The sequence below is a fragment of the Pygocentrus nattereri genome, chromosome 21 (genome assembly GCF_015220715.1).
Source record: "Pygocentrus nattereri isolate fPygNat1 chromosome 21, fPygNat1.pri, whole genome shotgun sequence".
NCBI lineage: Eukaryota > Metazoa > Chordata > Actinopteri > Characiformes > Serrasalmidae > Pygocentrus > Pygocentrus nattereri.
In genome coordinates this window covers 33,306,967-33,323,101 of record NC_051231.1, presented here as the reverse complement: position 1 = coordinate 33,323,101, position 16,135 = coordinate 33,306,967, and the positions used below count along the sequence as shown (strand labels likewise).

Here is a 16,135-nt window from a genome sequence, read left to right as displayed (position 1 = left end):
TAACACTACATGCTACAGTATAGCAGGGCTGACAAATATTAAATCTATTCAAGGCAAACATTCAGAGCCAAATGCAGTGAAAGTCATCACAGAGGCAAAAACTCTATGACCAAGTAGAGAAACTGGTTTCTGCTGAGTGAACAGAAACATTCCTATAAAAGAGACAGACAACAGGCCTCCTAAAGCACAGACAGGAATCCAGCTGAGGTAGGGTGATGGGTATCAACCAGGGACAAGCTTGATATTCTAATTACAAATTTTCAAAAACAGAATTCTTATTTATGACCTGATGACACATGAGAATTATGACTGTAATTTTTCTTGACAATTCTGTCATTTTGCACCGGACAAGGTAGTAAAAATGCTATGTTTTTCTTCTCAGCACAACCTACAATACTACCATTTCTCTACCTCAGAGCATTAAGAAAAGGTAAAATAAAACATTTAACCTACCGCTCAAAAGTGTTATGCCTCTAATTTTGATTTATATGCATGGATCAAAATCAAGCTCTAGATGGGAAAGAAAACTATTTAAAGATTTGTATGTTTTTGTCACATTCTCTTTTTTTTAAAAGGAAAAGACAATTATGGGAGACAAAGACATGGAGTGTTTTGGCGCAGCTGCCATCTACCTCAGAAAACCAGAAAGAGAGAGGATTGAAGCTCAGAATAAACCTTTTGATGCCAAAACAGCATACTTTGTGGCTGAACCCAAAGAGATGTATCTCAAAGGTACACTAAAGAGTAAAGAAGGTGGCAAAGTCACTGTCGAAACTCTATGTGGCAAAGTAAGTAAAAGTTTGCCATATGTTAAAACAGTATTTTAAACTTTTGGCACTATGTACTGACATTTTATACAGCACACTCTCGCCTCTCTGATTAACAGACTATCACAGTAAAGGAGGATGACATATTTCCCATGAATCCTCCTAAGTTTGACAAAATTGAGGACATGGCTATGATGACCCACCTCAACGAGCCTACTGTGCTGTACAACCTCAAAGAGCGCTACGCAGCATGGATGATCTACGTAAGTATTAACTGTGCCTATTCACACAGCCTGTCTGGTCATACTTCAGAACGTACATTCGACCAGAGCACATTTACAAGTGATCTGCATGTTGTGGAGTTAAAAAGGGTGTTACAGTGAAAAATTCCACTCACCAGTTTAATTAAGCTGGCAACCTGGCCTAATTTGTATCCTAAATGTTATCAGTGTTTAATGTGTAATTTTGCACTTTTACAGACTTACTCAGGGTTGTTCTGTGTCACCGTGAACCCGTACAAATGGCTTCCAGTATATGATCCGGTTGTTGTGGTTGGATACAGGGGTAAAAAGAGGGTTGAGGCCCCACCCCACATTTTCTCCATCTCTGATAATGCCTACCAGTTCATGCTGACAGGTATGAAAAACAAAAATGCAAAAATGTAATTATTTATTTTAAACTTTATTTATTTGTTTGTATTTTAACATCTTTCTTTCTCTTTATAAGTAAAACATAAAATATAAAAAGGTTTAAAACTGCAAATTTCTTACCTTCACTTATCAAGCGCGACTCTATATACATCAGCACTACAGCAAGCCTCTAAAAAGAATAAAAAGAGTTACATATGTTTGTCTACTACTGTACAAGCATAATATTGTGGAGTCAAAACACGCTTTGGATCCCTCAATGCTTTGCTCATGCTTAGCTGGGCTCTATTTAGTTCTTAAAACAGTAAGTAAAGTTTTTTCACCTTTGTACCACCCAGAAATACATGACTTCATTATTCATTATTTTTTCTTTGACTTTTCTAGATCGGGAAAATCAGTCCATCCTGATCACGTGAGTAACTTGCAACCAAATGTAAATTTAAGATAGAATTTAAAATTGTTCAAAATCTAAAAATATGCTTCTTTTACTTTCAGTGGAGAATCAGGAGCAGGAAAAACTGTTAACACGAAACGTGTCATTCAGTACTTCGCAACAATCGCAGTTTCTGGACAGAAGAAGGCAGAGACGGTTTCTGGCAAAATGCAGGTGCGTACATATATACTGCGGTTATTTCACAGCATCTGAGCCCAGACTATTTGCTATTTTGGTATATTATATTTTGGTATAATTAAGTATTAATCACTTCTTCAGGGTTCTTTGGAGGACCAAATTATTGCAGCCAACCCCCTGCTAGAAGCTTATGGTAATGCCAAGACTGTGAGGAATGATAATTCTTCTCGTTTCGTAAGTGATTTTTCAAATAAGGTACCATTAAACATATTGTCAACAACCCATATACACTTTGTTGTGGTAATGTGCATTAATATGTATTAATGTGTGCAAATAAACAGGGTAAATTCATAAGAATTCACTTTGGATCCTCTGGAAAACTGGCTTCTGCTGACGTTGAAACATGTAAGAAACATCTACTGCTTACAGAGTTTTGTGCTTTCATATTATAATCAATCCAGAAAGGCCAAATCATTTGTTTAATGTGTAGATCTACTGGAAAAGTCAAGAGTAACATTCCAGCTGTCTGCTGAAAGGAGCTACCACATCTTCTATCAGCTCATGACTGGACACAAGCCTGAACTACTCGGTATGAATGCCAATAGTCCAATTTCACACAAATAATTCAATATTTTACTCTCTATCAAATCAACTTTCCTCTTTCATTTTCACAGAGACTCTGCTCATTACTACCAACCCATATGACTACCCTTTGATCAGCCAGGGTGAAATCGTAGTAAAGAGTATCAATGATGTGGAGGAGTTCATAGCTACTGATGTAAGTAGTCACAAGTAGACAGTCAATACTGAGTTATTACTTTTTTAAACATTCTTTTAAACAAATCAGTATCTGGGAATGTTTCTCTTCTATTCATATCAAATTGTGCTGGATCAGGTGTATTAGAACAGGAAATAAAATGGGCAAGGAATGGTGTCACTGGGAATAGGATTAGGAACCTCTGCATTAATGTTTCTGCTACCTATCTGTAGGTAGAAGGACAGATACATTATGACTTTGTGTTTGAAAAGTTTTGCACAGAATTTATCCACTTGAGCAAACACAAAGTTTAACTTAAATAAGGTAGGATTTACATGTTTCGTCTTCAGACTGCTATTAACATCTTGGGCTTCACCGCTGATGAGAAAATTAACATCTACAAACTGACTGGTGCTGTGATGCACCACGGCAACATGAAGTTCAAGCAAAAGCAGAGAGAGGAGCAGGCTGAGCCTGACGGCACTGAGGGTAAATATGACAATTTCTCACAAGATTTATACTTTCTATATGAAGTACGATGCATATGTTCAAATTCTGATTCTTGTCTTTAGTGGCTGATAAAATCGCCTACCTTCTGGGCCTGAACTCAGCTGATATGCTGAAAGCCTTGTGCTACCCCAGAGTGAAGGTTGGAAATGAGTTTGTGACCAAAGGCCAGACTGTACCTCAGGTAATGTGCTATTACTTAATCTACAGAAGAAATAATTATGGTATATTTGCCCAAAAAGTGCAAAAAAAATATTTTCTTTGCTTTTGTACTCTACAGGTTAATAATGCTGTCATGGCTCTCTGTAAGTCCATCTATGAGAAAATGTTCTTGTGGATGGTTGTGCGAATCAATGAGATGCTGGACACAAAGCAGCCAAGGCAGTTCTTCATTGGTGTGCTGGACATTGCTGGATTTGAGATCTTTGATGTAAATATTGACTAATTTCCATATTTTATTCTTTAAACTTGACAGGCACTCACCCACAATTTTTGTGACATGGTTTTTCCTCATATTTTCTGGATTATAATTAGTTCAACAGCTTGGAGCAGCTGTGCATCAACTTCACAAATGAGAAACTGCAACAGTTTTTCAACCACCACATGTTTGTGCTGGAACAAGAGGAGTACAAGAAAGAAGGAATTGATTGGGAGTTCATTGACTTTGGTATGGACCTGGCTGCCTGCATTGAGCTTATTGAGAAGGTGAGCTAATCACTGCCAATTTTTAAATGCAAATGTTTTTGACATCAGTTAAGTTTTTAAATCTTCTTTTCAGTTTGTCATTTAAAAAGTAAATGTTGTCCACAGCCAATGGGCATCTTCTCCATCCTTGAAGAGGAGTGTATGTTCCCCAAGGCAACAGACACATCCTTTAAGAACAAGCTGCATGACCAGCATCTTGGAAAGTCAAAGGCCTTTGAGAAGCCCAAACCAACGAAAGGCAAAGCAGAGGCCCATTTCTCTCTTGTACACTATGCTGGCACTGTAGATTACAACATTGTTGGCTGGCTGGACAAGAACAAAGACCCTCTGAATGACTCTGTTGTGCAGCTGTACCAGAAGGCAGCCAACAAACTTCTGTCTTTCCTCTATGCAAGTCACTCCTCTTCTGATGGTATGGTGTTATATTTCCGTCTATTTAATGGCACAAATGAAGACACTAAACATAAGGTTGCAAATGAAAAGCTAAAGATGTACTGATTTTTTTTTTAAATAAAACAGATGCTGCAGGCAAAACCAGCAGTGCTGGCAAGAAGGGTGGCAAGAAGAAGGGTGGTTCATTCCAGACAGTGTCTGCTTTGTTCAGAGTATGTATTGTCATGTGTAGATATTTATGTAAAAACGGAAGACTACAATAAAAACTTAACTCACCAGTTATACATTACAACTACCTTTTTTTCATAGGAGAACCTGGGCAAACTGATGACCAACCTGAGGAGCACTCACCCACACTTTGTGCGATGCTTGATTCCCAATGAGTCTAAGACTCCGGGTAAGTGAAATTCAAATTAATGTCAACATATTTTCTCATAACTCTCTGTGTGGAGTTTGCATGTTCTCCCCGTGTCTGCGTGGGTTTCCTCCGGGTTCTCCGGTTTCCTCCCACAGTCCAAAGACATGCCGTCAGGCCAATTGGACATGTTACATTGCCCCTAGGTGTGAATGTGTGAGTGACTGTCTGTGTCTGTCTGTCTGCCCTGTGATGGACTGGCGACCTGTCCAGGGTTTATCCTGCCTCTCGCCCGAAGACTGCTGGGATAGGCTCCAGCACCCCCCGCGACCCTGACGGAGAAGCGGTTTAGAAAATGGATGGATGGATGGATGGATGGATGGATGGATGGATGGATATTTTCTAGACCATAGTGTGAATGTAATAATGTTACAATAAGGACTGTTCTAACAATAACTATATCCATGTTTGTCTAGGTCTGATGGAGAATTTCCTAGTTATCCACCAGCTGAGGTGTAATGGTGTGCTGGAGGGTATCAGAATTTGCAGAAAGGGATTCCCCAGCAGAATCCTCTACGGTGACTTCAAGCAGAGGTACAATCAGATTATTCTTAACGGGGGCATTTTATTTCAGCATACGCATTCTAGAAAACAATGCAATATCAAATGTAAAAGGGTCTGAAAAAAGAGCTTATTTTTAACTTTAAGTAATTCAGAAGTTTTATGCAAAAAATGATGTCATATATTTCCAGATACAAGGTGCTGAATGCAAGTGTCATCCCAGATGGACAGTTCATTGACAATAAAAAAGCTGCAGAGAAGCTGTTGGGATCCATTGATGTGGATCACACCCAGTACAAGTTTGGGCACACAAAAGTAAGAAAATTTAAAAAGCACTTCAATTAATACTTAAAATACAATAATATGCCTCCCAAAGAACAATACAGTCTGACACTTGTAGCACAATTTGCATGAATTCTTTAATTGTACTTTCAAGCAGGTCCTCCTCTGTACTCAAACACTGTCTACCCAAAGCACCTTGGGACTAAATAAATGTACTTTTTCCAATAGGTATTTTTTAAAGCTGGTCTCCTGGGAACCCTTGAGGAAATGAGAGATGAAAAACTGGCAAATCTAGTGACCATGACTCAAGCTGTGTGCCGTGGCCACTTGATGAGGAGGGAGTTTATCAAGATGATGGAGAGGAGGTATGAAATAAATAAAATATGAAGATTGATAGAGAGATAATATACAATGTTTTGTGATGTACACTATATATCGTCACTATTGTTTTAATCATCTTTAATCACTACTGTGTCTATCACTATGTGTCTTCAACAGAGAGTCCATCCTCACTATACAATATAACATTCGCTCATTCATGAATGTGAAACACTGGCCATGGATGAAACTGTACTTTAAGATCAAGCCTCTTCTAAAGAGTGCAGAGACTGAGAAAGAATTAGCAGAACTGAAGGATAATTATGAGAAAATGAAAGAAAATCTTGCTCAAGCACTAGCTAAAAAAAGGGAGCTTGAAGAGAAAATGGTAACACTGTTGCAGGACAAAAATGACCTGCAGTTGCAAGTGGCATCTGTAAGTATTACAATGTGTACTTAAAATGATCAACAAAATTGCTGTTTTTTTGAAGAGCTACATCTATAAAATGTTGGTGCTCGCTTTGACAGGAAGTCGAGAACCTTTCAGATGCTGAAGAAAAATGTGAGGGACTTATCAAGAGCAAGATCCAGCTTGAAGCCAAACTCAAAGAAACAACTGAAAGACTGGAAGATGAGGAGGAAATCAATGCAGAGCTGACCGCCAAGAAGAGGAAACTGGAGGATGAGTGCTCTGAGCTGAAGAAGGACATTGATGATCTGGAGTTAACCTTGGCTAAAGTGGAGAAGGAGAAACATGCCACTGAAAACAAGGTTGATATCTGATAAACCAGAGTTCATCATGTTCATAATGAGTAAAATACCTTACATAACTTTTTGTTTATAATACTTTTATAGGTCAAGAATTTGACTGAGGAGATGGCCTCTCAGGATGAGAGCATTGCCAAACTCACCAAGGAGAAGAAAGCCCTCCAAGAGGCACACCAGCAAACTCTTGATGATCTCCAGGCAGAAGAAGACAAAGTCAACACTCTGACCAAATCCAAGACAAAGCTTGAGCAACAAGTAGATGATGTAAGATTTGACAATCAGTTCCTATAATACAAATATTTCATAAAAGGAGTGGAGTGCAATATTTCATAAATGGAGTGCCATTGTTACATGTGTCTTTTCCTACAAAATAGTTGGAGGGTTCTCTAGAACAAGAGAAGAAACTTCGGATGGACCTCGAGAGAGACAGAAGAAAACTTGAGGGTGATCTAAAACTGGCCCAGGAAAATATAATGGACCTGGAGAACGACATGCAGCAGTCAGAGGAAAAACTCAAGAAGTATGTTTTTCATATACTCAATTAATTGTTTCCAGTAAAATTACTATTTTATTTATGGATGCTCTTTCTGTCAATTTCCTACAACAGGAAGGACTTTGAAACAAGCCAACTTCTAAGCAAGATTGAAGATGAACAGTCTCTTAGTGCTCAACTTCAAAAAAAGATAAAGGAACTACTGGTAACCTTTCTGTTCATTGATTACTTACACATGCTTGTCTGAAAGAAATGTTTAAAGACAAAAAAATCAATGAATTAATGCTGATGGTGCCCTTTAGGCTCGTATTGAAGAGCTGGAGGAGGAAATTGAGGCTGACCGTGCAGCTCGTGCTAAAGTTGAGAAGCAGAGAGCTGATCTCTCCAGGGAACTTGAAGAGATCAGTGAGAGGCTCGAGGAGGCTGGTGGAGCCACAGCTGCACAGATAGAGATGAACAAGAAGCGTGAAGCTGAGTTCCAGAAGCTGCGGCGTGATCTGGAAGAGGCCACTCTGCAGCATGAAGCCACAGCTGCTGCCCTCCGCAAGAAACAAGCTGACAGTGTTGCTGAGCTTGGAGAGCAGATCGACAACCTTCAGAGGGTCAAACAGAAGCTGGAGAAGGAGAAGAGTGAATACAAGATGGAGATAGATGACCTGTGCAGTAACATGGAGGCTGTGGCAAAATCAAAGGTATGACAAAGTTATGTTAACAAAAAAAAAGTAACATCCTCTTTTAACTTCAATATTGAACAAAGTTTTCTGTCAGGCAAATCTGGAGAAAATGTGCAGAACTCTTGAGGACCGACTGAGTGAACTCAAAACACAATACGATGAAAATGTTCGTCAGCTGACTGACCTGAGTACTCAAAAATCCAGACTTGCCACAGAGGCTGGTAAGTGGGAAAATTATTACAAATTCATGCATGTTACTTGTACTGAACTAGCACTAAATTAATTAATTGGACAGGTGAGCTTGGACGCCAGCTTGAAGAAAAAGAAACTCTTGTTTCTCAGCTGACCAGAGGAAAGCTGGCCTACACGCAGCAAATAGAGGAGCTCAAGAGACACATTGAAGAGGAAATGAAGGTAAAGCACAGCGTCAGCTGTTAATTGACTTTTTAATAATCATTCAAGAGGGATTTAAATGCCATAAATGAATTACTTTTCATTACATTTTTTTATTTTAATTTTTTTTTATATAACTTCACCCATCTCTAGTCCATGCAAATTTTTAAACACTTCAAACTGGGAGAAATATGTATAAGAGTTTTTAACTTCCCTGACATTAATGAAAGATCATACAAATGCTGCTATAGGCCAAGAACGCTCTGGCTCATGCTGTCCAATCAGCTCGTCACGACTGTGACTTGCTCAGAGAGCAGTTTGAGGAAGAGCAGGAGGCCAAGGCTGAGCTGCAGCGTGGAATGTCCAAGGCCAACAGTGAGGTGGCTCAGTGGAGAACCAAATATGAGACAGATGCTATTCAACGTACTGAGGAGCTTGAGGAGGCCAAGTAAGAAAACTTTAAGTAAGAAATTCACACAAATTTTTCATATCTTTTTACTGAAAATCTAATTATTTGTACATTCACATAAAGGAAAAAGCTTGCCCAGCGTCTACAGGAGGCTGAAGAAACTACTGTAGCCATAAACTCCAAGTGCACTTCTTTGGAAAAAACGAAGCAGAGACTACAGGGTGAAGTGGAGGACCTCATGACTGACATTGAGAGAGCCAATGCACTTGCAGCCAACCTTGATAAGAAGCAACGGAACTTTGACAAGGTAAGAAAACTTTGTGATATTTTTGTAAATCACTTTATTAGCCGTTACTTTAGAGAAGATGGCTGGAACAGAATCTCATTTTCTTTCACACTGGCAGCTCTTGGGAGAATGGAAGCAGAAGTACGAGGAAAGTCAGGCTGAGCTGGAAGGATCTCAGAAAGAAGCTCGCTGTCTCAGCACTGAGCTCTTTAAGATGAGCAACTCTTACGAGGAAACCCTTGAACAGCTGGAGACCCTAAAGAGAGAGAATAAGAATCTACAGCGTATGTAAACCAAGCACAAACATGCATGAATAAACATTCTAAACTTTTGCTGCTAAGATATCAAATACTAAATAATTTATCTGTTTCCAAAGAGGAGATATGTGACCTCACTGAACAACTTGGTGAAAGTGGAAAGACCATCCATGAGCTGGAGAAGGCAAAGAAGACAGTGGAAAGTGAGAAATCAGAAATCCAGACTGCTCTTGAGGAGGCTGAGGTATTTTATCTGTGTTTTGCATTTTGTATTGCAAATAAGAATTAATCAATTAATTTATTAACTAATAACCTGATACTCCTCAGGGTACACTTGAGCATGAAGAATCCAAGATTCTTCGAGTTCAGCTTGAGTTCAACCAACTTAAGAGTGAGATTGACAGGAAGCTTGCTGAGAAGGATGAGGAGATGGAACAGATTAAGAGGAACAGTCAGAGGGTGATCGAGTCCATGCAGAGCACTCTGGACTCTGAGGTCAGGAGCAGAAATGATGCCTTGAGAATCAAGAAGAAAATGGAAGGAGATCTCAATGAGATGGAGATTCAGCTGAGCCATGCAAACCGTCAGGCTGCTGAGGCACAGAAGCACCTCAGGAATGTTCAAGGACAGCTCAAGGTGTGCAGTCAGTATAGCTGATATAGCTTATTTTATGTTCTTTTAACTTACCAGAACTGAATTAAATAACTAGTCACAAATAACTAAGAACACTAATTATTTCAAAATATTTTAGGATGCTCAACTTCAGCTTGATGAGGTTGTCAGAGGACAGGAAGACATGAAGGAGCAGGTTGCCATGGTGGAGCGCAGGAACAACCTGATGCTGGCGGAGATTGAGGAGCTGAGAGCTGCACTGGAGCAGACAGAAAGAGGCCGCAAAGTGGCTGAGCAGGAGCTGGTTGATGCCAGTGAGCGTGTGGCACTGCTGCACTCTCAGGTTGGTTAATCTGCTTTTAAATTTACTTTTGACATTGCTTAGCAAATATATACATCTAATTCCCTCTTTTCCCCAAAAGAATACCAGTCTTCTCAACACCAAAAAGAAGATGGAAGCTGACCTCATACAGATCCAAAATGAGGTAGACGATACCATCCAGGATGCAAGAAATGCTGAAGAGAAGGCCAAAAAGGCTATAACTGATGTGAGTGTTAACTTCACAGTTTTGAACCAAGGTCAGAATCTCCTGAGCCGAAGAAAAAAACACCACCATTTTTCACATTTTTGCCCCTTAAAACATGAGTACAGGAGCAAACAATGTCAAATTATAAGACTTAAATGTAATAAATGCTTTTGAATGACTTTTTGAATATAACAGCCTAAATTCATATAAAAGTGTCATTATAATAAAACAGCCACCTTGTGCATTGTGCTGTTGTTCTGAATAATAAAATAACAAAGTACCCTGAATCTCAGCCAGTGAGTAAAATTTACACCTAAAAATGAGTATTTCCTAAACCCACATAATTTATAATTAACATTTTTTTAATTCATACACTAGGCTGCCATGATGGCAGAAGAGCTGAAGAAAGAACAGGACACCAGTGCTCACCTGGAGAGGATGAAGAAGAACCTTGAGGTTACAGTCAAAGATTTACAGCATCGCCTAGATGAGACTGAGAGCCTTGCCTTGAAAGGTGGAAAGAAACAGCTCCAGAAACTGGAGGCTAGGGTATGCACTCGGTATATGCTGAAAATTTAAAAACTGATGTTTTGTCATTGATCCAGATTTCACATATGAAACATAAATTTTAGGTGCATGAGCTGGAGGCTGAGGTTGAAGCAGAGCAGAGACGTGGTGTTGAAGCAATTAAAGGAGTCCGCAAATACGAGAGAAGAATGAAGGAACTTACTTATCAGGTAGAATTTTTAGATTTCTACTATCCTGTGTGTGTGTGCGTTGTGTGTGTGTGTGTGTGTGTGTCTGTTGACTACTGTTCTCTGTCTACAGACTGAGGAGGACAAGAAGAATGTGAACAGACTGCAGGATCTGGTGGACAAGCTCCAGCTGAAGGTGAAGGCCTACAAGAGACAGGCTGAGGAAGCTGTAAGTAAACATTTGCATTAAGTATCATTTGTTTTTAAACTGCTACACTGACGGCTCCTCATAGACTCCCCTATAAATTATAAGAACAAGATCACAGTTTTCTCTGTTTCTTCATGAGCAGACTGAATAAAGAAATACAGAGACATGCGAAGTGCCTTAGTAAATTATCTGAACTAAAGGAACAAATGGAAAACCACAAACACTCGACTGTTGCATTCTTAAAATGTCAGCCATTTTGTGCTCAAGTAAAATGCTAATCGTAATGGTTAAAGATACATGGGTTTTAGCCAGCGTAGAGTTTGGGTATATGTGGACATTGCGCATTAAAGAGGTAAAATATCGCTGCTGTCGGAAGAAAACCTTGTATTTCCAAAATAATAACTTTACAGGAGAAGGAAAAAACGTACTTCACTTTCAATGTAAGTCAATGGAACCAGAATTTTCCCCAGGTCATTTTGGGTAATTTCTTTTAGGCCACTCATCACAAAATTTACAAACAATGTAAAGAGTAACAGATAATTTCAAATTATGTCAAAAACCGAAAAACGCCAAAAATGTAGATACAAGGTTTTCTTCCGACAGCAACGATATCTTGCTACGCTGTTGTCAGAAACAAAACCTCTCCAGTCGTTTTTCAGTTTTTGACATCATTTGAAAGTGCCTACTGTTCTTTGCATTGCGTGCAAATCTTATGACGAATGAACCAAAAGAAATGGCTCAAAATTACTTGGAAAAAAATATTTGGTTCCACTGACTTACATTAAAAGTAAATTTTATTTTTTCCTTCTCCTGTAAAGTCATCACTTTGGAGATACAAGGTTTTGTTCCGACAATAGCAATATGTAACAGTATTCTTGAACACATTCATTAACAAGTGAATATTTATTTCGGTCCATCCTTTGTGAAATTTATACACAATATAAAGGCCAACTTGCATTTTCAAATTATGTCAGAAACTGAAAATCGGCAAAAATGGAGATACGAGGTTTGGTTCCGACAGCAGCGATATGAGACATAAATGGAATGAATGAAAAAGAATAAAAAACATACAAACACAAAAACACAATACATATAGTAAATTAATTGGACCAACAGTGACTAATATTGACTAACCTTATTTATTATTAGTTATTACTCTTATTAATTTATATTGTTTTCATATACACATCTTTACAAATACAATGTGCTTTTGAACTGTTTATTCTATTTGAAAGGTTTAAGTAATGATTAAGTTACAATTTGAAAAGGACTAATTTTGTTTCTCAATTGACCATTTGTATTTATGTATATAACTTTTACCATAAAATATGAGAAGATTAACAAAAATAATGTTTTGATTCACACTATACTCAAAGTAAAGTAATACATATTTGATACTAAATATAACTTAGATGCTGTATTGCAGAAGGCCACCTCAATATGGACATAAGCACATCTGTAATAGTCAGAACAACCTTATTTTTTTACTAAATTATGACAATTAATGTATAGCAATCGAGAACCATACTTGCTCACATCTTATACATAGTAACTTTTACACCAGCAAAATCAAAATCTCTATATCTTTCATGATTAAATGTCTCTTTGCATGGTGAACTTCTTCTTTGGATTGAAGAATGGGTTCTATATGGTACTACATAGCACCAAAAAGGGTTCTTCCACTGTTATGATTTATATTAATTAATGTATTATATAAATTATACATATATACATAGTGCAAATAACCATTCAAGCATGAGATTGGTTCTATATAACATTAGACATGGTTCTAGATACACTGTACAAAATTCTGCAGCTTTCAAGCTGAAGGTGTAATTAAAATTTTGAGTTCAATGAACTTGTAACACTAGAAGAAGAAGAATTTACGTTTTACATTTCTTAGCTAAGGTACGCATCCCCTCCGGCGCTGAAGCGCCCATGAACTCCATCTCCCAGAAGCCTCTGGGGGATCACGTGACTGATGACGCGCCATAGCTTTCCAACCCTCACCCGAATATTTACCTCATTCCCTGCGTTTCACACGATTTATTAGTCTGTTTACAGCCCGGGCTTTTGGCTTGCTCATGGCGAGATAGTTTATTGTTTCTTCTTGTGATAACCACTAAGCGGTTTTGTCTGACTGTCCTTTGTCTTTTTCCGTCTTGCCTTTGGGCCCCTCGACTTTGCTTTTTCTCCTTTGCCCTTTGGATCTGGTTGCCTGGTTTTGTTGTTTCTCTTCGGTTTTTTTTTGGCTGTTGGATTTGAGCCTTTTGCCTGTTCGTCGACGTTGAGCTCTGCCAAACCGGTTAAGACGCTTCGTCGTTCACGTTTTACCCGGAGCGCCTGACTGGGTCGTTTTCATTACAAACTATTGGGAAGTTCAACGTTTCACGTTAATCCAGTTCCGTACGGTTTTGTAACGTTTAAGAACTGCATCTTTTTAAAGCGTCTAGATACTGCTTTAGCTTATGACTAGCTCGCTTACTAGATATTCATTTGTTTTATGTCTACTTAGCTCACTTGTAACTAACGTTACTAGACACCTCTATTATTATGTCTATCAGACACCCTATCATCCGAACCTCTGGCCCCAAACGCGCAAATATTCAACCTGAATTGGTCAACATAGCGGAGTTTAATCGTTTTCAGAGTTTAAACGTCAGGAAATGTATAAATACCAGTGAATATACTCTCACAAAGCCGGAGGAGGCAGACGTCTCACAGGCGTGAGTTTCCAGTTCTGGTCCGAGGGCTGACAGGACAGCAGGCCGAGCTTCACTCAAACTTCATTTTCTGGTCACTGAAAACCACAAATGCAGATTGTTGTGTGTAGTAAAGCCTTTCATATTATTTCCAGGAGTATTCAGCGCTGGCAAAAAAAATTGTCTCTCTCCCCTACACAAAAAAATCGTCTTAAGTTACCGTTACATTAGCCAGCGAACGTTATCTTTCAAAATATAGCTTAGCTTAGCTAGAGTTAGGCGACCGTTAGCTTGACGTTATCAGTTCGTAGCTAACTTCATTAACTAACTTTAGCTATTTAACTTCTGTCCTGTGCTGTTTTGACTTCATCTCACAAATTCCTACATGTAACTTGGTGCACAGCGACGACTAAAATAATGATAGCGGTAAGCTGAAGCTAATGTTAATGTCCAAGCCAGCTAGCGTTAGCTTATTTAGCTACAGTCACCTCACTTCGTCAGTTAGTTCATAGCTAGAAAACGGTTGCAGTCCTTTTTATTTTATAACTGCAGCTGACGGAATGGATCACCCTACCATTGAAAACACTTGGGGACATTTTTTGCCTCTTCTACTCGAAATCTTTCGGTGTGTTTTATCGAATTTATTCGTCTTTATGGCAGCTGCCTTCAGCCGAGTAGCGCGCGAGTCCCCTCACAGCCCTTTTGGCGGGAAGGACGACCTGCGTAACCATGGAAACTGGCGCCGCTCCCTGAGGCCTGTGGTGTTCAGAAAGAAAATATATGGACGTCTGGTTTTATAGTGGAAACACATTCCTGAATACGCTCCTAATGTTAATCCAATATATTTTAAAATACATTTATTTGAAATGTGCGCGCTTAGAAATGAAGGTTCTGCGCAGGTGCGTTCTTAATTCATCAAGGTATAAACAATGTAAATGTTCCCTCAAAGGTACAGCAGTGGCTTTAAAGTCCAGCTGTGCACCTTAATGACGTTTTTCCAGGTGAAAAGTATGTACTTGTACCTTTTTCATAACCTAATGTTTTACACACACTCCATATACGTACATATATATATATATATATATATATATATATATATATATATATATATATATATATATATATATATATTTACATACATATATACACACACACACACACACACACACACACACATGCTTAATGGTTTCCAAAAAGGAGCACTAGTTTCCTGTAGAACACCTTTAGATCCCATTAGGAAACCATCAAATGCATTTAGAATCAGCCATTTGTCACTTGCTAAACCATTAGGATCCTTTACGTTGTCATATCAAAAGCCAAAACCCATTACAAACCATCAGGAATCAACAGAAACACAAAGGTTTCTATGGGTTTCACCTGCAGGGACCTCCTTGTTTCTACCACCTTTTGTCCATTCTGTCAGCTCCACTGACCATATAGAAGCAATTTGTAGTTCTACAGTTACAGACCATCTACAGTCCATCTGCTTCTCTGATACTTTGTTAGCCCCCTTTTACCCTGTTCTTCAGTGGTCAGGACCCCCATGGACCCTCACAGAGCAGGTGCTGTTTGGGTGGTGGGTCATTCTCAGCACTGCAGTAACACTGACGTGGTGGTGGTGTGTTAGTGTGTGTTGTGCTGGTCTGAGTGGATCAGACACAGCAGTGCTGCTGGAGTTTTTAAAGAAAGGCTGTGTGTGCACAATGGGTGCATCTCATAACCCTGAAAGCTCAAAGACGACATCTTTGTTATATTCCTGTGGCTCATGCACATCTTCTTGTACAGGAGGAGCAGGCCAACACTCACCTGTCCAGGTTCAGGAAGGTGCAGCATGAGCTGGAGGAAGCTCAGGAGCGTGCTGACATCGCGGAGTCCCAGGTCAGCAAGCTCAGAGCCAAGAGCCGAGATGCTGGGTTGGTAGGTAGTGTCGGTTGACTTTTTGAGTAGGTTTCCACAAAGTACCAAAGCCGAGATGGTTTTAATATAGTGTTTACCTTAAGAAACTGGCCTGTGATTGTTTCTGTGCATATTTAATGAGAAATGGGGATGACTGAAAGATCTGTGTCTCCTTTTTCCATTTCAGGGTAAGGACACCATGGAGTAAAGAGGAAACGTGAGGTCACAGTAATTATAAAATATGAACAAATTGTCTAAAAGCTTGACTATAATAAAGACCATTCAATGTTTCCACAAAGTTTGTCTGAGTAATTTCTCAAAAGCTGTTAAAGGGGAGCTCCATTTCCACATA

The 16,135-nt window shown here is 39.0% G+C and overlaps 1 protein-coding gene and 1 long non-coding RNA gene across 2 annotated transcripts; one reads left to right on the top strand and one right to left on the bottom strand.

The window, feature by feature from the left end:
* Positions 1-587: 587 nt before the first annotated feature.
* LOC108443908 (myosin heavy chain, fast skeletal muscle-like) lies at positions 588-16,073 on the top strand. Its single transcript, XM_037532419.1, has 39 exons — positions 588-788; positions 887-1,030; positions 1,247-1,403; positions 1,799-1,826; positions 1,910-2,021; positions 2,127-2,219; positions 2,327-2,390; positions 2,476-2,574; positions 2,660-2,763; positions 3,093-3,231; positions 3,315-3,433; positions 3,530-3,679; positions 3,784-3,954; positions 4,060-4,366; positions 4,474-4,559; positions 4,657-4,744; positions 5,179-5,296; positions 5,455-5,578; positions 5,774-5,910; positions 6,044-6,299; positions 6,392-6,634; positions 6,719-6,895; positions 7,006-7,151; positions 7,239-7,329; positions 7,427-7,816; positions 7,893-8,019; positions 8,094-8,212; positions 8,443-8,639; positions 8,724-8,907; positions 9,005-9,170; positions 9,263-9,387; positions 9,471-9,779; positions 9,895-10,098; positions 10,178-10,303; positions 10,661-10,831; positions 10,915-11,019; positions 11,111-11,206; positions 15,673-15,804; positions 15,971-16,073. Exons 1-39 carry the CDS (start codon positions 588-590, stop codon positions 15,989-15,991), a joined length of 5,826 nt encoding a protein of 1,941 aa, XP_037388316.1. The 3' UTR covers positions 15,992-16,073.
* LOC108443911 lies at positions 1,259-14,279 on the bottom strand. The gene is made up of 3 exons (XR_001859192.2): positions 13,864-14,279; positions 1,538-1,586; positions 1,259-1,396 (listed from the first exon to the last, which is right to left on the bottom strand). It is a non-coding gene; the product is annotated as an uncharacterized LOC108443911 (long non-coding RNA).
* Positions 16,074-16,135: the final 62 nt, after the last annotated feature.

Bases quoted from the DNA above. Each gene is read 5' to 3' on its own strand.
- LOC108443908 (XM_037532419.1), top strand. From the start codon at position 588: ATGGGAGACAAAGACATGGAGTGTTTTGGCGCAGCTGCCATCTACCTC. The intron at 3,232-3,314 runs GTAAATATGACA...TCTTGTCTTTAG, and splicing joins TGAGCCTGACGGCACTGAGG to TGGCTGATAAAATCGCCTAC. The intron at 8,213-8,442 runs GTAAAGCACAGC...ATGCTGCTATAG, and splicing joins ACATTGAAGAGGAAATGAAG to GCCAAGAACGCTCTGGCTCA.